At 39.5% G+C, this 26,785-nt stretch overlaps 1 protein-coding gene across 1 annotated transcript in view; it reads left to right on the top strand.

Annotated features, from left to right (window-relative positions):
• The window catches only part of clvs2 (clavesin 2), a gene marked incomplete at both ends in the record, with an annotated part of 47,721 nt that extends 27,134 nt beyond the window's left edge, over positions 1–20,587 (top strand). The window contains 3 exons of the mRNA XM_084000289.1: positions 13,340–13,450; positions 15,621–15,853; positions 20,494–20,587. Of these exons, the coding sequence (XP_083856415.1) occupies positions 13,340–13,450; positions 15,621–15,853; positions 20,494–20,587 (438 nt within the window). The remainder of the gene's footprint in view (positions 1–13,339; positions 13,451–15,620; positions 15,854–20,493) is intronic.
• Positions 20,588–26,785: the final 6,198 nt, after the last annotated feature.

The following is a 26,785-nucleotide window of genomic DNA, read 5'->3' as shown; positions in this document are numbered from 1 at the left end:
CTGGCTCAAATCCTTACTCTGCCCATTTTTCCTGCTTCTAACACGTCAACTTTGAGGACAAAATGTTCTAATATTATATCCCACCCACTGACAAGTAGCCTACTATGATGAAGTGTTGATCAGTTTTAAAGAGGAACTATATATGTAACTCCGGTCTCTCCTCCTCTGTGTTGCTACAGTAACCTTCCTCTCCTACATGTGCATTTGTTTACATAAGCCAAACCTGCTGAGCCCTAACCTCCAACACAGCAGCTCACTGTCCTGACCGCCTGCACCACACAAAAAGTGACCTACAGTGTTAAAACTCAGCTTGATTGGATTGAAACTTATAATGACTAATAGGGGTGCACCGAAAGGCATTTTTTGGGCCGAAGCCGAATACCGAATAAAATCAAAACGCTTGGCCGAATAACCGAATAATACCGAATACTGAAAGTGGTTATAAAGTTTTTAAATAAAATATTTTTTTAAACTTAATTTTCAAAGAAAGTAAATGTTTATTGACTATTCTGACAGTTTTTGAATATTCCAGTTGCCGTTGCTCATCAAAAAAGCACAAGAAGTTAAATAAAGTTTTTCATTTATATCGGCCCATTGTGAGTGCTGAAAGATCTATGCAAGTACATTCCAAAAAAACCCAAGTGTCTTTTCAAACAGTGGTTCCTAACCTTTCTTGGTCAGATTTTTTTTAATTCATCAATTAGGCTGCTAGACATTTCAGGCGACCTCATTTGAATTTCAGGCGACCCCACGTGGGGTCCCGACCCCAAGGTTGGGAAACACTGTTTTAAAAGACGTCGGCCACGGACGGAGTTGGCGACATGCTGGGACGAGGAGCTTTCGTTTTAACTGCTGCAGCCGTCTCTCCCTTTCGTAGCCTACTCAGCATGTTGTTGTTTGGTTTTTAAATGATTCCTACAGGAACGCGGTCCCCTCACTCAGCCTCTCAGTGGCCGTGTCTCCGCGGACAGGACGCACCGGCACCGGGCTCTTGGAGCGACGTGCAACGGTGCGCGCGGTCGCTGTGCAGCTCCCCCCCACTGCTCTTGTTGCTGTTGTTTTTCCAGCAGTAGGAGTCACCTACTAATAAAGCTCCATGAAGTTTAAGCTGCCGTTTCCATCGTCGCGCGATCGCGTATTTATCAGACTTTTTTTTTTTTAATATTCGGCCTTGCTTTGCGCTCATTCCACCGAAGGCCGAATGTTGCTTTTTTTGCAATTTTCGGCCGAATATATTCGGTTACCGAATAATCGGTGCACCCCTAATGACTAATGTTTTTTCTTAAAGAACATTTTTTGGTAATCCCAACAAGTCGGAACTCAAAATCTTTCCAAGAATATTTGTCTTATTTCATGTCAAAATATCTAATTTCTAGTCAAAACGAATCTCTTTCCACTTAAAATAAGACTCATCACCTAAAAAATGTTCTTGTTTTTAGATAATGTTCACTTGTTTCAAACAAATTTTCACTTGGAATAAGTAGAAAAATCTGCCAGTGAAAGCAAGTTTTTTTGTGTGCTTGTAATACAAAAGAAAAACTTGCTCCACTATCAGACTCTTCTACTTATTTCAAGTGAAATGAATGCTTGAAAGAAGTAAAAAGTGTCAAAAACAAGCTACTTATTTTAGTCTTATTTTAAGTGTAATGAGATTTGTTTTGACTAGAAGTGACATTTTGACTAGAAAAAAGACAAATATTCTTGGTAAGATTATGAGTTTTTGCAGTTTGATCTAAAATTTGGTTCCACTACAGAAAGATTTACTAATGACTGAATGACAATGCTCCCAATAGTGGAGGGGAAAAAAAACAAAAACATAAATCAACTCAGTCCCCAGAATAAAATGGTTTTAATGTAATTTGGAGTTATTACAGGATCTGAGCTGAAGCTTTGTAAAGCGACACCGGGTCCAGATCGAGCTGATTGAACCGACTCCTGAACATTTCAGCCTGAGAGGATCTGGATCTTATCATCTACTTCCATCCTGCCTCTCTCTCTCTCTCTGCTGCTGCTGCTGCTGCTGCTGCCGCCATCGTTCAATAAGCTAAATTATCAATGAGCTGCCTGCATGTCGCCGCGCATGCAGAGATGGACAGAGTACTCGACCCCAGTACTTGAGTAAGAGTACAAATACTACTGGTCAAAATTTACTCTGTTACAAGTAAAAGTAGCTCAGTCGACATGTTACTCAAGTAAGAGTAAAAAAGTACTTGCTTTTAAAGGTACTTAAAGCAGAAGTAAGCGATCCGGTGGTTTTGTCTAACTTCCTGTCAGCGGATGGAGTTAGCAGCCCCCGCCCTCGTCCCTACGTCACCACATTCTTTCCCTTGGCTGCACACACAGAGAGGACCGCCCCTTTATGCCGTTCTCTCTCCTCATTGGATAAAGGTTGTAGGATACAAGGAAAGTTTTCTCCTCGGCTCAGAGCAGAGCAGAGTGACTGACAGACCCGTGTTTCAGACCAAACACTCTATGTAAGTGATTGCTGTCGGAAGATACAACTATTTAAGACTTATATTAACACAAAAATATCGCTTACTTCTGCTTTAAGTACAGTACTCAGGTAAATTTACTCCATTACTGTCCACCACTGCACGCATCATGTACGACCCGATGTTCCAGCTTCAACACCTTCAACGCTTCATCTCCCTCACATGTGGAGGTCACGTCTTCTCCTTCTTCTTCCTCTTTGTCTTCTTGTTCTTCTTCTCGCCTGTTTCATCTGAGATTATACTGTCGAGTGGATTTGTTCTGCGAGAGCGTTGTGTGTCTTTCATTCTGCCATATGCCGCTGATTCGTTTACATGAATCATGAGTCGAGTGGAGCGGCGTCTTCTCTTCAGGTTGCAGCAGCATGTGTGTATATCAGAGAGGTTTATTTAGTTGTTGTTGCTGTTGTTGTTGCTGTTGCTGGCGTATACATCAATGCTGACTCACCTCGCCCTAATGAGCTGTTACGACTGAAATCTGAGCTGCGCTGCCAGATCTGTGGAGCTGCTCTGGATGTTTAATTCATTCACGTACTCGGATGTTTGAGTTGCAAAAATGGGAAACGTTGCATCAGACGGTTTCGTTTTTTAACGTAAACACCAGACATAAACAGTTTCCCCTTACTGTAAATCCCCGACTGTACTGCACTGTACGTTATTTAATGTGATTAAAACACAAGCCAAACACCACAGCTCAAGAATAAACAGGATATAACATAAATAAATGAAAGAAAAGAGGTGCAAATTATACAATGAACGGATGGTGCAGAAGGATTTTCCAGTAGAGACACATTTTCTGAACAACCTCATCAATGCAAAACACTAATCTACAATAAATTGAAAATATGAAATGCAACATATTGGCCGTGACTGTATCAGCCCACTGAGACAGCAGGTAATTCAGTCTGTTCATATCAAAACATGGTTATAACAATAATCAAAATATACAACACGTACAAAATGTAACCCATTAAATCTCAATGAAACTTATGGTAACACTTTACTTGATGCCTATCTATAACTCATTATAACCATACTTATAATGAGTTATAATGCAGTTATAGCACTGTATAACTATAGTTATAAACACTCATAAATGATCATAATGCTTTATAACAATTATCATAACACACTATAAAGCATTTTATCATGACTTATAAGGTCAGGTATTATAATACGTTATAATTGTTAATAACTCGCTGACAATGCCCACATCGATAATGCATTTTAAATATAGTTATTTTATAGTTATGCTTATTGTTATAAAGCCTTATGGTAATTTATGAGTGTTTATAATGATAGTTATACAGGTTTATGAGCCAATTATAACACATTATAACTATATTTATAATGCATTATCGATGTGGGTATTGTCAGCGAGTTACTAACAATTATAACGTATTATAATACCTGACTTTATAAGTCATGATAAAATGCTTTATAGTGTGTTATGATTATTGTTATAAAGCATTATGATCATTTATGAGTGTTTATAATTATAGTTATACAGTGCTATAACTGCATTATAACTCATTATAAGGATGGTTATAATGCATTATAGAGATAGGCGTCAAATAAAGTGTTACCAAACTTATAATGACAAATATTTTTTCTTAGATAAAATCTTTGGTTAATACCCAACAAGTTGAAATTAAACAACAAAATGTGATTTTTCCCAGCAAGGATCAAAATTATGATAAAAAACAACAGAAAATCACAGTTTAACATGTTTCTGATCTAAAAATGTGGTTGGTTCCACTGTAGATCAATATTTATTGACTATTCACTTTGCTCCCATTTCTACAACCAAAGAATAAGAATAAACAATGTAAAATAATGATATTAAATTACAAAACAAGAAATATATGACAGTGTTTATCTTTATCAGCCAGCTTCGAATGTGCATCAATATCAATATTTTACTACAAGGTTAGAGAAAAACAATTTAATGATTCAAGTCAAGTACTTTTTTTTATTTACACACCAACAAATCACAACAGAAGTCGATAACAATGAACATTTTAAAATACAGCAGGTCTGGAGCTTCTCATTATAACACTGAGGTCCAAACCACTACTTACTGTACTACTATTCCTATATATATGATAGATTTATCATATTATTATATGATAATAGTGACAGTAGAAGTGAGTATAGCTGTGATAATGATGATATTACTGCTACAAACTAATGTCTTTCCATCTTCTCTGAGTCTAAACAAGTCGTTTCAACCTACGACTCAAACAGTTTGGAGGAGTTCAGTGAATATTTATCACGTTGCCCAGAATCACAGGTTTATATCTTAGAGCTCAACAGTCTGTCGCTACGTCGTGCTGCTGTTTACTCAGTTTGTGTTTAGTTTTCAGAAACTCTGCCGACCTGCTGGGACTCGATCCAGCCGTGATTACGTCCAATCAGAGCCCGCTGCCGCCTGTGGCACTCGCAGCAGCTCAGGAACAACTATTGTACCTCACGACAACGAGGCGGTGGTTAATATTTGAAATCAATAGTTTAACGACTCTGTTAATTTACACTTTTAACAAGCAGAAGTTGATGAATCAGAGAGTCGTGGTATCGACTGACTGAGTGTTTCAGACACGTGGCGCTCGCTCCTCGCTCGGCCTCTTCCTGTCGGAGAGCCTCATCGCTACAGCTGTGAGACTGACACTTACATAACACAGTTACAGATGAAATCCTCTCAGAGCTGCTGCTGCTGCTGCTGCTGCTGCTGCTGCTGCTGCTGCTGCTGCTGCTGCTGCTGCTGCTGCTGCTGCTGCTGCTGCTGCTGCTGGCGGAGCTCTCTGAAGGTTTCCTCTCTGTAAACGCTGCAGGAACCTGCTGCTTTTCTTTCTTTTTGTTTTACCTCCAGAGAAGTCCTTCAGAAATCAAACACAATGAATAATGATGCTTTTAAATGGGATTTCACATGCTGCACCGACCTGTTAGCCTGACAAGCCAGACTACTGTATATCATTAACATGTATAGTCTGGCAACGACCGGTAGACCTCGGCTCAATCCAGGGGGCGGGATGAAGGCTGTCTTTCAAACTGCCTCTGCACGCAATAGGGTAGCGCTACGACCAATCAGAGCAAAGAGCAGGATGACGTCGGTAGATTAAACTTTTCCCATATCCCGTCGGCAAAACACCAAATACATCCTCCTTCGAAATGAATGACTTCAGTGCCGTTTCTTGCTCAACTTTCAAAGAAAATTCTTTCAAAGTTGATGCCAACGCCGATTCAAACGATTCCTTTGCCAAAGCCATCTTCTTGTCATGTTTTTCACCGTCGCAAGTATGTCGTCATCGCGTTAAGCCGCCCAACGACTCTCTAAACAGAGCGCTGTGATTGGTGAACACAATCGGTGTTCGCGACTCAAAAAGTTCCTATGGCTCGTTTCTAGACCCACCTACGGAGCAAATATATTTGCTGCCGCTAGGGTGCAGCTAGATTTCTAGGCTAGCGACCTGTAGGACAATCAAGGCTTTCATTCAGGATCAGAGTTTACATTTACTCATGTCACATATTCATTATATATGCTGCAGGGTACAAGTCTGATTTATATTAAGTTTGTCGTTTGAGTAAACACTTGTCAGCATTTGTTTTTATCTTGTATGAGAGAGTCTTATGATCTTTATGCTCAGATATTGAAGAATGAAACTGACGATATCTATATTTCTGTCTTTATGTCAACAAATCCCATAAAAAGACTAAAAGCAGTATTCATTTCCATCACACATACGCTGACCTGGAGCAGTATGAATGAATTGAATGAATGAATGAATGAATTATTTATTTTTTTATTTTCGTGTCATGCCACCACTGACACGAAAATAAATGTGGAGTAGCAGATGTGTATTAATCCACAGCTGAAAATAGTCCCCCAACCAAACAAGCACTACTTCCTCCTTTTCAAGCAGCTTTTTAGCAAATGTATTATGCACAGATGTGTCAGGAGATTACTGAGTCTTAAATTTGTGATTTTTGTGTTTTTATATCATATATTATTTTATATTTGGGAAGTATTTAATGTAAATATAGTGTATTCTGCAGCAGGAACATTGTGTTTTTTCAGGGGATGACATTATGGACTTGAACATATCAGATTATTTTACTCCATATTCTACATTTAAATGAAGTGGGAAATGAGCTTGATCCTCTTCTTAGCTGATAACTTGCTGTTGCGACACACGATGGTTAACTTAGCTTAGCATCAACACAACGAGCCTCAATCTGTCCGAATGTTTTACACTTTATTATGTTTTCTGAATGACAAACTAATGACATTTAAAGGAATAATTACTGTAACAGTTAAGTGGTGCAGTAAATGTCAGGAGACTTTTATCCAACACATTTTATTTTGTCCTATAATGATCCTGGTTTCACCACCGGTCCATCACTATTGGTAAAAATCCAGTCGGTTATAGGAGCAGAAAGACGTGGTCGAGGAGGTGCTGATGTGTTCAAGGACACGGCGTCTTTAAGGAGAACTCGGTGCCTGAATCGTCTCGTCGTCGTCACAGTTGCAGCTTTTAATCCCGGTGGACGGAGCGGGTTCAGACTAGAGCATGATCGGCTGACTTCATCTGTTCTGAGCTTCAGCCGTCGACTCGTTGTCTCGTGTCGTTTCCTCTGAGTGACGCGGCGTTGAACCCACAGAGTTTGTGTTTTATAGCAGCAGAGGAAATACGCCAGTGCAGTGCTGCGTTCAGGTCACGTGGGACAGGAGATATCGATGGTTACGTTAAATCAGAGTCCAAGATGGCAGCTGTTGACTGTGCTAAAAAAAGAAAAAGAAAGATATTTGCATAGGAGATGGTTAAAATATTTAAAAATCAAGGTTTAATGTCATGACATATAGAGTATAAAGCTGCTGCGTCTTGAAGCTGGAAGATACGAATCATTGCAGCCGACATTAACGGAGGTTTTACTGTAATGAGAACGACTCTGGTGGAAGGAAACGATTACACACCTCATTTCCTTTAAGTAGTTAAAGAAACACTCAGCACTGTAAATGATGATGAGACTCCGGAGTTTGTGTTTTTTAAATCCCATTTAATTAGGTCTTTGTGTTGTTTTTGTTTCTTTTAATCATCAAATTAAGTGAGTCATGCAGTAGCTGTACTGAACAACGACTTTCATTAATGTTTTTGTTGTTGTCTTTTCATCTTTTATTCAGCACAAAATCTGAGTTTCCATAGAAATTGTAAAAGAGATTTTTGGATATTTTTACAGCTCAAATCCTGTATCTGAAGTTTTGATCCATCAGTAAATGTAATTAAAAAAACATCTCAGTGTAGTTTTCCATCTCCTCTCTCAGCTTCTCTCTGGAGCTCTAGTAACAACAGGTCGGTGTCAGCCAATCAGAGGAGAGGAGGAAGCTCTGAACCTCTCTTCTGATTGGCTGACTGTTCTCTAAAGGGATCGAATAAAAACAGAGCAGATTTCAGAATAAAACACTCAAAGAAGCTAAAAAAAAAAGTGTTGGATGGTGGTGGGTCCAGGTGGTGAGGGGGCGGGGCTTAGTTGTGACATCACAAAGTGACAGGAAGTCCTGACGGCTGGTTTTAATTGGCTCAGTTTCTGAATACAGGCTGTGTGCATTTCTCTGTGGACTGAGGCTTTGATACTTTACAGTATTAATATAGAACCTAGAGCTGCTTTATAATCACACTACACATGGACATCTACCTTTATACTGTATGGAGCTTTAACACAAACATCTACCTTTATACTGTATGGAGCTTTAATACAAACATCTACCTTTATACTGTATGGTGCTTTAATACAAACATCTACCTTTATACTGTATGGAGCTTTAACACAAACATCTACCTTTATACTGTATGGAGCTTTAACACAAACATCTACCTTTATACTGTATGGAGCTTTAATACAAACATCTACCTTTATACTGTATGGAGCTTTAACACAAACATCTACCTTTATACTGTATGGAGCTTTAACACAAACATCTACCTTTATTTTGAAGGAGCTTTAACACAAACATCTACCTTTATACTGTATGGAGCTTTAACACAAACATCTACCTTTATACTGTATGGAGCTTTAACACAAACATCTACCTTTATACTGTATGGAGCTTTAACACAAACATCTACCTTTATACTGTATGGAGCTTTAATACAAACATCTACCTTTATACTGTATGGAGCTTTAACACAAACATCTACCTTTATACCGTATGGAGCTTTAATACAAGCATCTACCTTTATTTTGAAAGAGCTTTAACACAAACATCTACCTTTATACCGTATGGAGCTTTAACACAAACATCTACCTTTATACCGTATGGAGCTTTAATACAAGCATCTACTTTTATTTTGACGGAGCTTTAACACAAACATCTACTTTTATTTTAAAGGAGCTTTAACACAAACATCTACCTTTATACTGTATGGAGCTTTAACACAAACATCTACCTTTATTTTGAAGGAGCTTTAATACAAACATCTACCTTTATTTTGAAGGAGCTTTAATACAAACATCTACCTTTATTTTGAAGGAGCTTTAATACAAACATCTACCTTTATTTTGAAGGAGCTTTAACACAAACCTCTACAGTGACTTGTGTATTGAAGCTCACACATAAAAAATCTGATTTCTCATTAAATATGAGCTTTGCAAAGTTAATTTTCTTGATTTTAACCAGTGTAATGTCAGATCATAAACACACCTGTTCTTTAGTTTTAACATTTTTATGGATAAATTCATTTTCACCAGTAAAATTTTTAATGACTATCCACTTCGTCCTTTTATTTAGCAGATTAATTCAGTCATCACTTTGATTAATGTAGAAAAAAAAAAAAAAAACCATGCATCACAAACAAGATTGGCAGCAGCAAATTCCTCCTCCTCGCTGTTTTTTTTGCAGGTTGTACTGTAGCTCCAGGTCAGATTTAGAGGGAAATCTGCTGAATGTCACAAAGCAGGAGGTGGTAGAGGAAGAGGAGGAGGAGGAGGAGGAAGAGGAGGAGGGAGGTGTTTATCCACAGCTTTGAAGGGAAAAACCAGGGCAGAGGAGACGATGACGACGATGATGAAGTAGGCTAACAGTGTTTTTACAGGAGGTTTCGTGCCAACGCGTCTCGTGCCGTTACACACCGTCCTCTGACCTCGTCACTCCTCTCCTCGTCTCTTCAGATCCTCGTCACCCTCTCTCTCTCTCTGTCTGCTGTGAACTGGCGCTCGGCTCGGCTGTGACCCGGAGCGAGCAGCCAAAAATAAAATAAATCCTCCACAGTCGCTCATTTGTTTAGAATCGACTTTTCTTTTTTTTTTTATTCCCCTCCCCAGAAGCCAAAAACATCAAAGTGGGGGGGGGAAACGCTGAAGTGGCTGTGAGTGGCAGCTTCATGTTGTTGAATATTTCCGTGTGTGTCCGTCTGTCTGTGAGGTTTTCATAAACAGCAGCTGTCATTGTCGCATCCTGTCGGTTTTTAACCTCCAACTGCACTTTGTCTTTGTCTTTGTCTTTGTGTGTGTTTGACTTTGATTGTTTGATTCGTTGTCGTTTGTGTTTCTGACTGATTCTCCTGCGGCCGCAGCTGAGGTAACGACACCAGACAGATCTGACAAAGGGTCCAACTAATCACAGTTAAAGTTATGAAGACGCTTCGTCCTCTTCCTCCTCCTCTTCCTCTCCCTGTGGGACGGTTTGGCCTTGGTATCGTTTTAGTTTTGCTTTGCTCACAGATGTTCAGTCAAACTGTAAATACAGTAGATTGATCATTCAAACTGATAATGATGTGATTGTAGATTTGGCTTGAACGAAAAGTAAAAACTGAACTACAGTAACATTTAGTGCAGTGGTTCCCAACCTTTTTTGGCTCGCGACCACATTTTGACATCACAAATTTCTGGCGACCACGTCAATCAAGATGCTCCAGCTCAGATATTGTTATATGCTGCATTTTATTTGAACACGATTTATATTTGAGAAAGTGAAAGTATAGACTCCAAAGTTGAAAAACACTGATTTAATGGGACGAACATTAAGATTACTAACTACGAAATAAGGTTTTTTTGTGTCAGAGAAACAATAGTGACTCTAAAAACATTATTCATCTATTAGTCTTCTATCAGTTGTCTATACAACAGTGAATATTGTTTGTTACAAAAAGAGCTGGATGTGGTGGAGGCGGGTACATCGGTTTAAAAGTGTTAAACTCGGCACAAATCTGCAAGAAATAAAAAAGAAAACTTTGATTTGTTTTGTTAGAATTAAGAAACACGTCCCTGCTCTTTGCAGAGTTTGAAGAGTTGAGGCATCGTAATGATCCACTGATTCTGGACTAAAATAAAAAGAACAACATTTTCCTTGTTGCTCCATCCAACACAAAAATGGAGTTTGATCAAATCATCAATCATCCACCGCATCAAACACAACAAGTCACGTCTGTCCAACCTGTTCAGGTCCAGATGTGTTTCCTTCTGTGACAGAAAAAAAAAATGATCTCACAAATTTATGAGTTTTTTCTTTCACATCTGTGACTTTGATGTCAGAGAGAATCAAAAAAATTGTTTTTTTCTTTTAAATTTGCAACTTAAAACGTTAAAGCTCATTGTGTTACGACCTCACGATGGCTCTGATGCAACTGTCACAGTTTTATCCTGATACCGAAACAACATTTTGTAGAAGAATCTTTTCCATCACGTTCCTCCTCTTCCTCCTCCTCCTCCTCCTCCTCCTCCTCCTCCTCCTCCTCCTCCTCCTCCTCCTTCTCACATCCTTCATCCTCTCTCAAACCTTCATCCTCCCTCCATCCGACCCTCCTCTCTCCCTCCCTCTCTCCCTCTCTCCCTCCAGTGCAGCTCGTGGTCCATTTCAGTGTTTCATGTATAATACAGCAGCAGCTCCCTTCATCAAAGTGCCAACGTCTGTCAGAGCGGAGGCCAGGCCGCAGGTCCAGAGTCAGAGTCCACAGGGATCTGACAGCTCAGGAGGAGGAGGAGGAGGAGGAGGAGAAAAGAGGATGAGGAGGGGCAGGAAAAAGAGAGGGAGGAGGAGGAGGAGGAAAGTGGCTGTCTATAACCTGTCCGTCTGCAGATCATCTATGTTGCACCAATATTCAGTATTTAGAAGAAGACTGTGTTTTTATTCAGTTTTTTAGTTCATTGACGGAAGAAAATTGATATTTATTGACAACATGTGGCTTATTTTTATAAAATAGTGAAAAAAAACTGAAAACTTTGACACAAATGGTTTAAAATCAAATCAAATTTGGATTTTTAAGAATAAATTTGTACAAAAATGGTAAATTAACCACTTATTTATACCAAGAAATCCCATTAGCCTTCGTAGCGTAGCTCTGAGCAGCTCGCGGCTCTGCTCCGTCGTTCTAAAAATAGCTTGCACCGACAATTAAAGGTAACAAACCTACTGCTACGACTATAGGGATTATGGCAATGGGCCAATTTGCCAAAATGTTGAACTATCCCTTTAAACTAAATTACTCTGAACCATCTGTTTCTTGCTGTTTTGGGAGCAAAGAATCAGTTGAAACCGAGTTTCTGTTTTAACATCTGAGTAGAAACCGAAACGGCTGCTTGGAGAGACGTTGAGCTCCAGGTTAAAATAAGTTCATCGGACTATTTTATTTATTTATGTATTCATTATAAAAACATGGAGAAATGAAAATGTGAAAGATTTTTCTATTAGGTATGTGTAAGTGAAATATTTTAACTTCAGGCTGCAGCAGAGGAAAAGTCAGAGTCAAATCCATTTAAAGATATTTATTCAACAGTGTGGTCACATGTACAGTACAGCTGCAGACCAACGTGTTAAAGGTGAAAGCTCAAACACCGGCGGCGACTTCGACCTTGATGAGTCACGTCGGTCAAAGACCTAATTTACAAACATGAAGTGACCACACACACACACAGACACACACACACACACACAGACAGCCTCGAGCCATTTTCATCAGCCAGCTCTGTTATGTCAGAATATAATCTCACCATATTTTTGGGTCTCTGCCAAATTATGATTCACACACACACACACACACACACACACACACACACACACACACACACACACACACAGAGAGTGTGGAGTGTGTAATTATCATAATTGTGTCCAGCCTTCGAGGAACCGGTGTGTGTGTGTGTGTGTGTGTGTGTGTGTGTGTGTGTGTGTGTGTGTGTGTGTGTGTGTGTGTGTGTGTGTGTGTGTGTGTGTGTGTGTGTGTGTGTGTGTGTGTGTGTGTGTGTGTGTGTGTGTGTGTGTGTCGGGCACCAGACTCCACTAACCTGTACGAACGAACACGGACTCATTTCCCACGGGGCCTCGTGCTCCGGCCGGCGCTGACGCCAAAATAGACCCAACAACCATTTCCTGCTATCGACGATGAGATTAGAGCCCATTTACCAAACTAATCTAATGAGAAGGGACAGGGAACTCGCAGAGGTAATTTTTTCCATTTACAGGAGAAAAAAAAAAGGAAAAAAAAAACCTCTTAACTGAGATCAGCTGGAGGAACAAAGAGTTTATCCAGCACCGTTGACTCACTTGTCTTTAAGTCTGTGTGTCCACTTACAGAATAATTAATGTGAAAGTGTTGAAACAGTTTGACATTTTAGTTTATTTGCTTTTGCTGTTGCTGTTTCCAAACGAATATGATGATTTTCAAGACATTAAAAGTCCATATTTAATTCAAAATAGCACAAAGACGACAAAACAAATGTGAAAACCACAGACTCTACCTTGGTTTCTACAGTAACTTTACATCTCAGCAGCAGTGAAGCTTCATTGATCCCATAGATGTAAAAAACACAAATATAAAAAAGTGTAAATGTTCCTTTTTTGTGCTATTTGTTTCCTACAGGACAGTTTTCCCGCGCGGTTCGGAGGGATCCACTTTGTGAACCAGCCGTGGTACATCCACGCTCTCTACACCGTCATCAGACCGTTCCTCAAGGACAAGACCAGGAAGAGGGTGAGCAGGAAGCGACGCCCGTCTTCACTTTACATATAGATATAGATATTATCACTATTTATTTATTTTATTAACAGTTGAGTTTTATTGATGAATCCAAATCATCACTCTATGACCTCATGTTTTCCTTCACCAACATCAAACAGCAGACAAACAGTTAGGTGAATAATGAGATAAAGTAGCAGGTGGTGGAGACCAAAATAGAGTGAAAAACAGAGTAAATATTGTTAATATTCATCATTTGGATACAAACACTACTGCAAAAATATATACAGCTCTGGAATAAATTAAGGGTCCTCTCCAATTCCTTCCTAATAAATCGGCATCTCTACTGTACATGTTTGGTTTAGTTTAGTGTACAATACTGTACCATTGATCAATTGTAAAACAATGAAAAGATGGTTGTACCAGATTTAGCTTCAGCAGCTAATTTCCATCTGTAGTCCCAACATAAAATTCACAAATACAGATCACAATAAAATACAGGAAGAGCTTGGAACATACTGTATGATGACATAGGTGAACACATGGACGGCATAGAGGCAGTACACACACGAGTTGCAAAGGTAGTCACATGGACAACATGGAGACAATACTGATAATACAGATATACATTTCTTAATTTAAAATGGGGGAACACACAAAACACCAAAAGATGGGCCAGTAGCAGCTTTTGGCAGCCATTTTATCCCAGTGTATTGATTTCCAACAGAAACTCATCTCATTCTACTTAATGAGGCACTGATGAGGTCACCACCTGAACAAAGTCCTATTTAATTAGGAAGAATATGAAAAACACTACTGATTAAAATCCTGGTGGAAAAAAAAAGTGTTGTACTGTCTAAAAATGAATATGAACTTGTTCTCTTTGCACTTTTATTATTCAAGGTCTGAAATCACTGCACATTTTTGGTTATATGCTAGACAATAGATGAGATTAGTTTCTTTATTTGGCATTTGGGAGAAATGTTGTCAGTAGTTTACAGAATCAAACAAGTGTTCATTTTTACTCAAAGACATACAGTACAGTACCTATAAATAGTAAAAACCAGAGAAATTGAGAGCTGTATATAAATATATATGGTATTATCATGTATAAGTCGTAGTAAATTTCATTTCATATTCTTTATTTGTCCCCATGGTGAAATTACTGTATGTATAATGTAGTCAAAAGATGAATATTGTGTATAAGCTCATTTCCTCTGCACACAAGGAGACAAAAACATCTGTGAATGCAGATTTAATGAGATTTTCCATCTGTTGCAGAGTCACTGAGACGTTTCTGTTTTCATGAGAAATAGTTCAAATATTTGAAGTTTTCTTTATTAAAAATAAAAAAACAAGAATAAAATGACTTGTTTTGGTAAATTAAACTGCGTTGGTAAATTAACATATATAATAATTAATCTTCGAAGAAATGCAGAAGTAATCAGGTGACAACCCAGGTTAAAGGGATAGTTCAACATTTTGGCAAATTGGCCCATTGCCATAATCCCTATAGTCATAGCAGTAGGTTTGTTACCTTTAATTGTCGGTGCAAGCTATTTTTAGAACGGCGGAGCAGAGCCGCGAGCTGCTCAGAGCTACGCTACGGAGGCTAATGGGATTTCTCGGTTTCCCTCATCAAACTCATCAAATACACAATCCAACAACTCCAAAACACTCTGGTGGACAAGTTGTGACCTGCACATTCACCATGCTATGAGATAATAACAGAACGTTACCAGACAGAGTTGTTTTAGAGGTAAATTCATGCAAAACCGCTGATGCGCGTTGCCTTCAGGGACAGTTTTTCATCAAGCAGTCTCTGCATTTCCCTCTAAAACAACTCTGTCTGGTAACGTTGTGTTATTATCTCATAGCGTGGTGAATGTGCAGGTCACAACTTGTCCACCAGAGCGTTTTGGAGTTGTTGGATTGTGTATTTGATGAGTTTGATGAGGAAAACCAAGAAATCCCATGAGCCTCTGTAGCGTAGCTCTGAGCAGCTCACGGCTCTGCTCCGCCGTTCTAAAAATAGCTTGCACCGACAATTAAAGGTAACGAACCTACTGCTATGACTATAGGGATTATGGCAATGGGCCAATTTGCCAAAATGTTGAACTATCCCTTTTGCTACGTTTTGCTGTAAAGGTAAATTCTAAACATTTTATTCGATGTCCGTGTGCAGATCTTCATGCACGGTAACAACCTGAACAGCCTCCACCAGCTGATCCACCCTGAGATCTTACCGTCGGAGCTCGGAGGGATGATGCCGCCGTACGACATGGGCACGTGGGCGCGGGCGCTGCTGGACCACGCCTACGACGAGGAGACCGACTACTGTCCCGAGTCCTACACGCTGTCGGTACAAGACCTGGAGCGAGACCTGGAGAAGAACCTGTCCCCCAAGACCATGAAGAGGTAAAAACCACACTGCAAAAACTCAAAATCTTTCCAGGAAAATTTGTCTTATTTCTTGTCAAAATGTCTCATTTCTAGTCAAAACTAATCTCTTTCCATGTAAAATGAGACTAATCACCTAAAAATCTACTTGTTTTTAGATAATTTCACTTGTTTCAAACTAATTTTGACTTGAAATAAGTAGAAAAATCAGCCAGTGAAAGCAGGTTTTTTGTGCTTGTAATAAGAAAGAAAAACTTGCTCCACTATCAGATTTTTCTACTTATTTCAAGTGAAAATATGCTTGAAATAAGTAAAAAGTGTCTAAAAACAAGCTACTTTTTATGTGATGAGTCTCATTTTAAGTATAATGAGGTTTGTTTTGACTAGAAATAAGACAAATATTCTTGGTAAGATTTTAAGTTTTTGCAGTGCATCAGCGATCCCACCGCGCATCAGCAGAATATCAATATATTGTCAAACTAATTACGTTATCCGTTCATAATTGGAGAAGACAAATGAGACGATAATGGAGCTAATGTGCAGATTTCTATCTCACACTGTGGTATTTTCGTCTCCCTTTTCTTCCACCTCCCACTCTTTCTTCAGCTCGTCGCCGGCTGTAGAGAATTAACGCGCTGGAACTGATGGGTTCATTTATTCATCTGGTTGTTTTACAGTCACAAAATAATAATGTGAATAATGAACCGCTTTTCTTCACATTCGATGCATTTGAACACAATGAGAAGAAAGAATCGGTGAAGCCAGAAAAAACGGACAGAAAGACGGAAAAAGGAAACAAATACATCAAAATAACACACAGAAACTAAAAATAATCATCAAAATTAAATTAATATTAGTCAACAGATAATGAAACTACATATAACTAGGGATGGGTATTGATAAGAATTTAGCGATTCCGATTCCATTATCGATATTGCTTATCGATTCGATTCCTTATCGATTCTCTTATCGATTCTCATTGGGTGAGGGAATAAAAGAGAAATGGGTTTGTTTGCATTAATGCAGTGGTTTCCAACCTTTTTTGGCTCATGACCCCTTTTGACATCACAAATTTCTGGTGACCCTCAATCAAGATGAGCAAGCTCAGATATTTGTATATGCTGCATTTTATTTGATCTTGATTTATATTCAAGAAAGTGGAATGTATAAAGAATATAGTTGTTTAAGATTGTGAAAATGAATTAGTTTATTTAAAAAAAAATTTTAATCAATTACTAGACATTTAAGGCGATCCCATTTGAATTCCAGGCGACCCCACATGGGGTCCCAACCCCAAGGTTGAAAACACTGCATTGATGGCTCTAACATTAAAAAAGTAGACAGGACCGACCTGCCTGGACAGGTTAACACTATAGACCACTGTGGCTGTGGGGCAGCTGTGCTCACAGGAGGAATTTAACAATGTTTCCATTACATGGTTTTTATGCATCTGTATTCTTCTCACTAGTTATTGTTTTCATAACGTTCGTTTTTATGCGGAGTGAGCGAGCGAGCGAAAGAGAGAGAGCGCGCGAGAGAAAAGACACAGGGCGCACCGTTTCACGTGGCTACGACGAAACCTGAAAGGAAGTGGTTAGAATAAAGAGAGAAAAACAGAAAGAATAGACATGTAGCCTGTTCAGGAGACGTTGACCTGTCCTCACGACGTGAGGGAGGGAGGAGCGGAGGGTGGCTCACATGCAGGTTTAGTGATGAGGAAACGTCACTGTCAGCTGCGTCAGCAGCTCCGCTCCACGCAGACACGCCACTAACTTTATTTTGTGAGAACAAACAGTGACATGTGGATATAAACACTAAGCACCCCCATTTATAATGATGATTGGTTTTAACGCAACGTCACGTAATTAATCAATTAATGCGCGAGTTTCTGAACCAAACGGAATCGATAATCGGGAATCGTTAAAGCAGACACGCACACGATTCCAAGAATTGATCCAAGCTGGAACCGGTTCCGAAGAGGAACCGGTTTTCGATACCCATCCCTACATATAACAGACCAAAGTAAACAAATGCACAGTATAGAAAGAATCGCCTTGTTGTTCAAAGTTCAAAGTTATCTTTATTGTCCCAGTTGGGAAATTGATTTGCAGCCAGGGTGTCCAAAATACATAAAAACATACAATACCAATAAAATAAATACACATAAAACACACACACAGAGCAATCAACCTCTGTTAGGAAAAACAGCACATAGAGCAACACATAACAACACATATTGGGCAGAGTAATTAATTTCCAAGTGCATACAGAGACAAAGTGCATTCAAGTGCATTCAAACAAGGTAGGATAAAACAGACTGTGTGGTCAAGACAGCTGTCAATTATCTCACTACCGTATTTAACACTGTTCAGCATCATGATAGCAGAAGGAACAAATTAAGACCTATATCTATTTGTCCTGATAGAGGGCACCCTTAACCTCCGACCTGAAGGTAACAGTTCAGACTCGGTCTGAAGGGGGTGATCTACGCACTCCTGAATGGAAGTGGCCTTCTTGAACACCTGTCTTTTATAAAGGTCTATGAGATGGGCTGATGCCTCCTCCCAGAAATCTTACTGGCCACGTTGATGAGGCTACCCAGCCTGTTTTTGTTGGTTACAGTCAAGTTTCCAAACCAGGCAATAGTGCAAAATGTTAAAACAGATTCGATAAAACTTCTATAAAATAAAGTCATCATCTCAGTGGACACATTAAAAGAACTCATCTTCCTCAGTTTACAACTACTTCCGGGTAGAAAACCAGCATGAGAAAAATAGTGACGGACGAGAGTTTCGCTATATATATATATATATAATTTTTCATGTCATATATCACCGTTTAGACTAATCTGATGATTGTAAAGTTTATAAAACCAATGATTGGACAAATATTACTGTTGATGTCTGCACATTTTTGTAATTAGTCATGGTTATCAGAGATTAGCCGGGCTAACGGTTAGCTACCTGTTTAACTTTAATAACTCAGTGACTCAATAAACGGTCCATGAAAAAATATTTTCTCCAGCGGATATCTGAGTTACAACATGACTGAGCTAACTGGAGTAGTTTTATGTCGTGTCCCACAACGGGAGGGTTTTAACAGCTGACGTCCTGCTGTTAGCTTAGCTACCGCCGTTAACTTAGCTACCGTTAGCTGTCCCTGTCAGCTGAGCCACTGATGCTTTCTAGACACCGTGATTCCCCCAAACTGAATAAATCCACACATAGCAACACAAAACACACACACAGAAATAGTAATGTTTCTTCAATCAATTCAGATTTGTCTAAACGGTGATAGGGCGTGAAAAATATGATATATATAGCTAAACTCTCTTTCGTTATTGTTCTCATTCAAATTACGTGCTGGTTTTCTACCCGGAAGTAGTTGTAAACAACAAGGCGATTCGGTCTATAGCATCATTTATTGATTCTTTATTATTGATAATATTGTCACTAAATGTCACATATTATAGTTTAATAACATTCAAAAAAAGGCTGAATCGGTGACTGGAGACTTAAAGACATGGTCTGGTTTTACCTTCAGACCTGGGCTCACGTCTCCTCTGGTGTCTCCGTCTCGATGCAGCTGTTTGAGTGTGTTTGACATTTTCTCGGAGTGTCGTTCCTCCCTACAGGCCACCGTACTGCGTGATCCGGCCTGACAGAAACTGACACAACTGACTCACTCGGTCAGTCAGTCACAGACATTTATACTGAGAGCTGAGACAGTGACTGCTGCTGTTACCGAGGCGACGCTCTGCCAGTTATCAATAATCACAATCAGTTATAAACGATCAGACTCTGAAGAATCAGAATCAGATGTGACGACTTCAAGTGTCACAAGCCGATTAAAATACAAACATATTGTCAAACACGATCATGTGAAACCAGTGAGTGAAAATTCAACTTATGGAGGCTCAATTCTGCCAAAATAAAATCTCACAACAATAATAGACACTAAATTTAATAATCAACTTTCAATATCTTAATTTACTTACATCTCAATTTGCCAAACCCAGACTTATACAAAAGTAATAAATGTACAAGTTGACTCAGCAAAAACGCAGTTTTTATTTGGACCTAACCAACTCACGTATCCCTCCGCCCAGGGTTAGCGCCGCCGATCAGCAGTTGGTTAGGTCCAAATAAAAACTGTGTTTTTCCTGCACTTTGAGGGGCTGGAAAAAATTATATTATAGCGAACAATGGAACTGTGTATTTTTTTCCAGGTAAAACCTCTTTTAGGCTGCGGAAATAGGCCGTTTCTTTGGGTCTGTTCACAACAATGTATGTTGTAAATCTCTGGGCAGGGCTAGGGGCTATTTGTAGATCATACAACCCCACTTTTAAAAAAATGCTACTATCCCTTTAAGAATTATACGTATATAATATATAAATTATTGTTAACAAATACACGCTATTTAATATTGTGAGAAATGAACATTTCTCTCGTCCCAGTGAGGACGGAGGAGCATCAGCGTCCTGGTCCGTGATATGAATCAGCTCCAGGATCAGTTCCTGTTGCAGCAGGACTGAACCCGTGGTCCACGTGGACTCTGGTTGATGTGAAGCTCTGGTCCTCAGAGCAGCAGCAGCAGCTCATCACCGTGTTAATGCTCCTGTCTCTGTCTCTGTGTCTCTGTGTCTCCGTCCCCTCAGGTCTCAGTCGGTGGTGGAGCCCGGCGTCCTCAAACGACCCGACAAAGTCAAGAGTGAAGAAGACAACATGCAGCCGCTGCTGTCGCTGGACTAAACCACACACACACACACACACACACTGACAGCGCCACAATGACCACCACACACACACAAACCAATCATACCCCAATCAATATTTACACACTGATTAACTGAAGACTAACCCACACACACACACACAAACACACACACTGTAAGCGACACACACACACACTCTGCTGCAGAAACGCTGCTGCTGCCGCTGCTGTCGGATTCTTGTTTCTCTTGAACTCTCTGGACGACGGGAGGACGACGTCTCCTCGGACTGTCTTCTTCAGAGCTACTGATGGTGTTCGATATATTATTTATTTATTTATTTTAGTTATTTGTCAAGTGCCAATTCCAAAAAAAACAAAAAACAAACTGTAAATTAACATCTTCACTGCAAAAACTCAAAATCTTTCCACGAATATTTGTCTTATTTCTTTTCAAAATGTCTCATTTCTAGTCAAAACTAAACTGTTTTCACTTAAAATAAGAATCATCACCTAAAAATGAACTTGTTTTTAGATAATTTTCACTTGTTTCAAAAAATGTTCACTTGAAATAAGTAGAAAAATCTGCCAGTGAAAGCAGGTTCTTTGTGCTTATAATAATAAGAAAGAAAAACTTGCTCCACTATCAGATTTTCCTACTTATTTCAAGTGAAAATATGCTTGAAATGAGTAAAAAATGTCTAATAACAAGCTACTTTTTAATGTGATTAGTCTTATTTTAAGTATAATGAGATTTGTTTTGACTAGAAATGACATTTTGACTAGAAATAAGACAAATATTCTTGGTAAGATTTTGAGTTTTTGCAGTGTTTAAACAATCCAGCCCCCAGGGAAGTCGCGAACACAGCAACAGTTGTACATTAATGACGGGTGACGAGGAAAATCGTGTTTCAAAGAGGCCGCGGGGCGTCGACTCTTTTCTTTTCCTCCTTCTACTACTACTTCTTCTTCTTATTCTTATTCTTCTTTGTACATAATTTGAAGAAAACGCCTCGTACGGGCGCGAAGCACGGCTCAGGATTAGCAGAAGCTACGATGTTGAGTTTGTTCAGGGGGGGGTCTTTGCTGTATCAAACAAACAAAATAATAATCCTAGGTATCAGCCTCTCGCTCCAGTTCCCTCCTGGAAAAGCAAACCCCCCTTTACGGTTTAAGAGTCGGCCCCTTTTTTGAAATTATCTGCTTTTTCCTTTCGGCCATTTTTCTTTCTTTCCCTCTCTCCTTCTTCCTGCCCCGACGGTTTCTCTCTCCTGCCATTAGGACGAACTCAACTCAGAGCTGCAGGCTGCTTTTTAAAAACCATGACTCAAGTCTTTGTTTGGCTGAAGACGACGACCAAAAGTTATATTTTCAGAAGCTAATGGATAATAAAATAGGACGTCTGACCAAATACACAAGGCTAATTTAAAAGAAAAAAAAAAAAAAAGAAGAAAGAAGAAAAAAAAAGGGCAAGCGCATCAACCTCTTGTTACTTTGTGACGCATTTGTTATATTTTTTAGCAATAATATAAAATAATATTAATAATAATAATCTGAAACATCACCACAGAGAGAAACACAGTGTTTTTAGAGTTGATTTAAGTATAAGATTTACAGAATTAGGCGTTAAAGGACTGTAGTGGTATTTTTGCATGTTGTAGACATGTTGTTTAAAATCACATGTACATTATACTTTATTATACTGACTCTTTATTTTCTACCCTCAGATAGAGTTTGTTTCTTTGCATTCGTTTACCTACGTTATTGGTGTGGAATCAAAAAAGTATTGTATTTTTTAAGCTTTTTTTTATTTTTTTCTTCTCCACAACCTCTCACCCACATCATGTGACCACTTTAGGTAAAATAGTTTCCAGGGAAGAAGATGTTTTGCTCTTTTGGTTCAGTAGCAGAGTCTGAGAGCTGCAGTGTCGGCGCGTGGCCACCGGAGGCGCCGCGATTTATTCCTAAAAAAAAAAGTGTTATTTTACGTATTTAAAGTATTAACAGTATTTTATTAATTAAATAACGACAGTCAGAGTTGGTTTAAGTGTAGATACGGTAGGATAGGTAGAAATGAAAACGAACGACAGAGATTTTTCTTTTCCACTTTTCGCACTTTTTTTTCCCTCTGCTTTTTGAGGCACCGCAGCTGAAGGTGTTCGACCGTCCGACCACCGAAGGTTCAACGTCGACGGGGTTTTAACCAGTGGTGGACAGTAACAGAGTAAATTTACTTGAGTACTGTACTTAAGTACATATCCAGAGGATTTGTACTTTACTTGAGTATTAGATTTCTTTGGTACTTATTACTCTTACTTGAATACATTTACAAGACAAATATTTTTACTTTTAGTTAATTTAGCCTGTTTTAGTTAATTTTGAGTTAATTTCTAGGAAGGCTGAAAAGAACTCGTTACTTTCAGGTCTCAGGCTCTTTTTTCTTTTCTTTTTTCTAAAATACTATTGGACACAAGCTGTGTTTGTCAAAGAAGGAAACCCTCACCCCTAAAAGCAGCACATCAGTGCAGGTTTCAAAGAGTTAATTCTCAGAAACAAGAGTTAAAATGTCCTTAAAGGGACAACGAGGAGTTTTGGAAAAGCGAAGTGTTTTCACTACATTTATGAGCCTCCGTGCACACCGCAGAATTCTTTGACCGGCGCAAGACAGACTCATGTTTTCATTCATCAAGAATTAAAGTCAGAGGTTCAAAGAGGTTCACATACCGTCGTAGTTCCCACCATAAACGGTGATTCGGCGGAGTTATTCTCATGACTCGCCACGAAACCTCCGCCACCACTAATAATAACAAAATAACGATAGAGACAAAACGATATATTTATCGAAATTGGGCCCATTAACAAGTGGTAACGTAGATTCATCCACATTAACGTGAGACTTTTTTATAACCGAATAGAAACTCCTCGTTGTCCCTTTAAAATAAATTTAAAAGCATGTACTTTTGGATACTTAAGTACCTTTAAAAGCAAGTACTTTTTTACTCTTACTCGAGTAACATGTCGACTGAGCTACTTTTACTTGTAACGGAGTAAATTTTGACCAGTAGTATTTGTACTCTTACTCAAGTACTGGGGTCGAGTACTCTGTTCTGTCCATCTCTGGTTTTAACAGGCAGGCGGAGCAGCGAGGCCCAGAACAGACAGAGCAGAGCAGAGCAGATAGCGCTGTGAAGGCCGGCGGGCAGCAGGAAGCGTGAGGCGACCGGCCGCAACCGGAGCAGACAGCTGGAATGTTAAACTATCACACCAGCGAACACGACATGTCAAACCCACTTACAGCAGCTCGCAGCCTCGCAGGCCCCGGTCCAGGCTGCAGCACCGCCGCCACCGCCACTGCCTGAGCCGCCTCGCTGGGTTTGTGGCCCCGTCGGCGCAGCGAGATGTGTCTGCTGGTTCCAGGCAGCACACGTTTAAATCTGAGTTAGAGACGCAGAAGAAACTGTTAGGATTGGTTTAATTTACTCTCACTGCAGGATAATTCCAGTGTGACTTCATGTTATGAATTTTTAAACTGCTTCCTGCTGATAGACAAGAAATCAGTAAGAAAAAAATGGCAGAAGATGACTACACACATGATAATATACCAAATATGATACTGTATTAAAAAAGTGAAGCGTAAGTGCCAGAAAAATTAAATTTATTCTTTAGATTCTCCATATTTTACAGTGTTGATCCATGAGAAGATACAAAGAGGTTTTAAGAACCAAAAAAAAAAACATCCATCTCCTCTCTCTTTCAGCTTCTCTCTGGAGCTCTAGTAACAACAGGTCGGTGTCGGCCAATCAGAAGAGAGGAAGCTCTGAGCCTCTCTCTTTTGATTGGCTGACTGTTTTGTGAACGATCTACTAAAAATAGAGCAGATTTCAGAATAAAACACTCAAAGGAAGTAAAAATCCTGCAAGTTGTTGTTGGATGGATGGTGGGTCCAGGTGTTGAGGGGGCGGGGCTTTGTTGTGAGATCACAAAGTGACAGGAAGTCCTGACGGCTGGTTTTAAGGCTCAGTTTCTGAATACAGGCTGTGTGCATTTCTCTGTGGACTGAGGCTTTGATACTTTCACAGTGTTAATATAGAACCTAGAGCTGCTTTATAATCACACTACACATGGACATCTACCTTTATACCGGGGTGAGTGGAGCTTTAAAGTGTCCAGTGTGTTTCGTTTTAAATTCTCCATTATTTACTTTCCCTGAAACTCATAAACTCAAAGTCAAACAGACTTCTACCATCAGTGTATTTCAAGCTGAAATAAAAACTATATCTCAGCCAACATTTCCGCTTTTATGTTTCCGGCTAATTTGCTTTAGATAAATCTGCATGCGATGACTTTTATACATCATATTGTGCTAAAAAAAGGCTGGAGCTCATTTTCTTTGAAAGATCTTTTTAACGACATCGTCTCATGCGGCTCGTCTCAGTGACTCAGTGAGAAGAGAGAGAGATAGAGAAAAAAAAACTAATAATAATAACTGAGGATGGAAATGACACTGGAATTATCCTGTGAACCGTCAGCGGCCTGGAAAAAGCAGCAGAAACAATCAGTGGACGTAGAAACAGATCGATGGTCTGCTGCTCTAACCGGTCTCAGCTGGAGCGTAAACACAGTCGGTGAGAGGAGGAGGAGGAGGAGGAGGAAGGTTTGTCGTTTATTTCTCACCGACTGGAAGTTTAGACGCATCACAGCACTATAAAGATTTCCTCCTGTTTGGAAACAGTTCATCCAAAGGTTCAGAGAGCGGAGACTCGAGCTTCGTCGTTACGACCTCGTGTCAGATTCAGTCTCGTCGTACCTCGGTTACACGTTATTTATTTGCACAAACTTCAGTTTTAACTATAAACACATTTTATATCAGTGGTTCTCAGACTTTTTTTCCAATCAAGGACCTTCAACTGATGAGATTTCTGTTTTTAGGTCACAGCCACACACACTGCTGATGTTTATTAAAGGGATACGCCAACACTTTTTTTGTGTGTGTCTTGCCTCACTCCCGAGTCCATGACCAGCAGATAGACACCATCCTTTCGACTGTGCGTGCAGTAACGCCCGTAATTAGCTTAGCTCAAACGCTGGAAGTGTATCGGTAGTGTTAGCCTGCCTCCACCTAAAGTCATCAGAGAAACTCTTCAGCAACTCTAAACGGACCGATCTTCGTCTCAGAGCTGACAAAACTCTCCGGTAAGGCATCTTGAGCGGTCAAATGCCGGTAACGGGACGAGATCGATCAAAACGTTTATTTTGGTTCAAGCTAGCTACATCGAGGGTAAGTTAGCTTCCTATTTCAAAGTAAAAGCACTTTTGTATGTAAATGGCAACGGGTGTTTTATTTTGTGAAAGTAACCGGAAGTGCGTTGGTCACAACGGCTAGCTTGAGTAGCGCCAAATTCGTCCGAACAAAATTGTAAACAGCTGGTATTTAGACAAATTAACGACACACTGCTGATCTAAACGGCTACTTTCTCGCCTAAAAATGTTTGAAATGTTGATAAAGTGATATATTTACAGAGTTTTGAGCTAAAATGAAATCAGCTTCTGACTGCTGATTTCGGCTAGGGTAGCAGGCAGGCTAACACTACCCATACACTTCCAGTGTTTGAGCTAAGCTAATTACGGGCGATGCGGCTCTATCTCCCTTGTTACTGCACGCACAGTCGAAAGGATGGTGTCTATCTGCTGGTCATGGACTCGGGAGTGAGGCAAGACATGAAAAAAAAAGTTGGCATATCACTTTAAGTATCCGTCCACAGATCAACAATGATCGAACCAATACCTGCGTCCTTTGATCTGATTACATCGATTGATTATTTTGATATTTTAAAGACAGTGTGTGATAGAGACTGTGGTGGTCAAAGGTGAAACCATAAAACCACGTTCATCATATCTGAGATCAGTTTGTAACACACATGGTTGATTAATTTAGTTTCCATCAGTGTAAAAAAATACACATTAGTACCGTATACAGGGAATCACACACACACACACACACACACGGCCACTGTAGATGCTTCCAGTTGTTAGGATATAAAGTTTACATGTAATAAACATCTGTATACAGCTTGAAATATATGATACAGTAAGTGAGTTGACGCGAATCTCACTGCGAACGTCCTGTAGGTTTTATTTTGAAGGCCGAGGTGTCGTAAAAAAACACTTCCTGTACGTCTAAGAAACAGAAAGACACGGTGGTGAGAGATTTTTAATTTTATTACAGATCTACTTTTATC

Source organism: Trachurus trachurus, assembly GCF_905171665.1.
Source record: "Trachurus trachurus genome assembly, chromosome: 24".
Taxonomy (NCBI): domain Eukaryota; kingdom Metazoa; phylum Chordata; class Actinopteri; order Carangiformes; family Carangidae; genus Trachurus; species Trachurus trachurus.
Note: the sequence above shows the minus strand (reverse complement) of the source record. Positions and strands in the feature narration are given on the sequence as shown.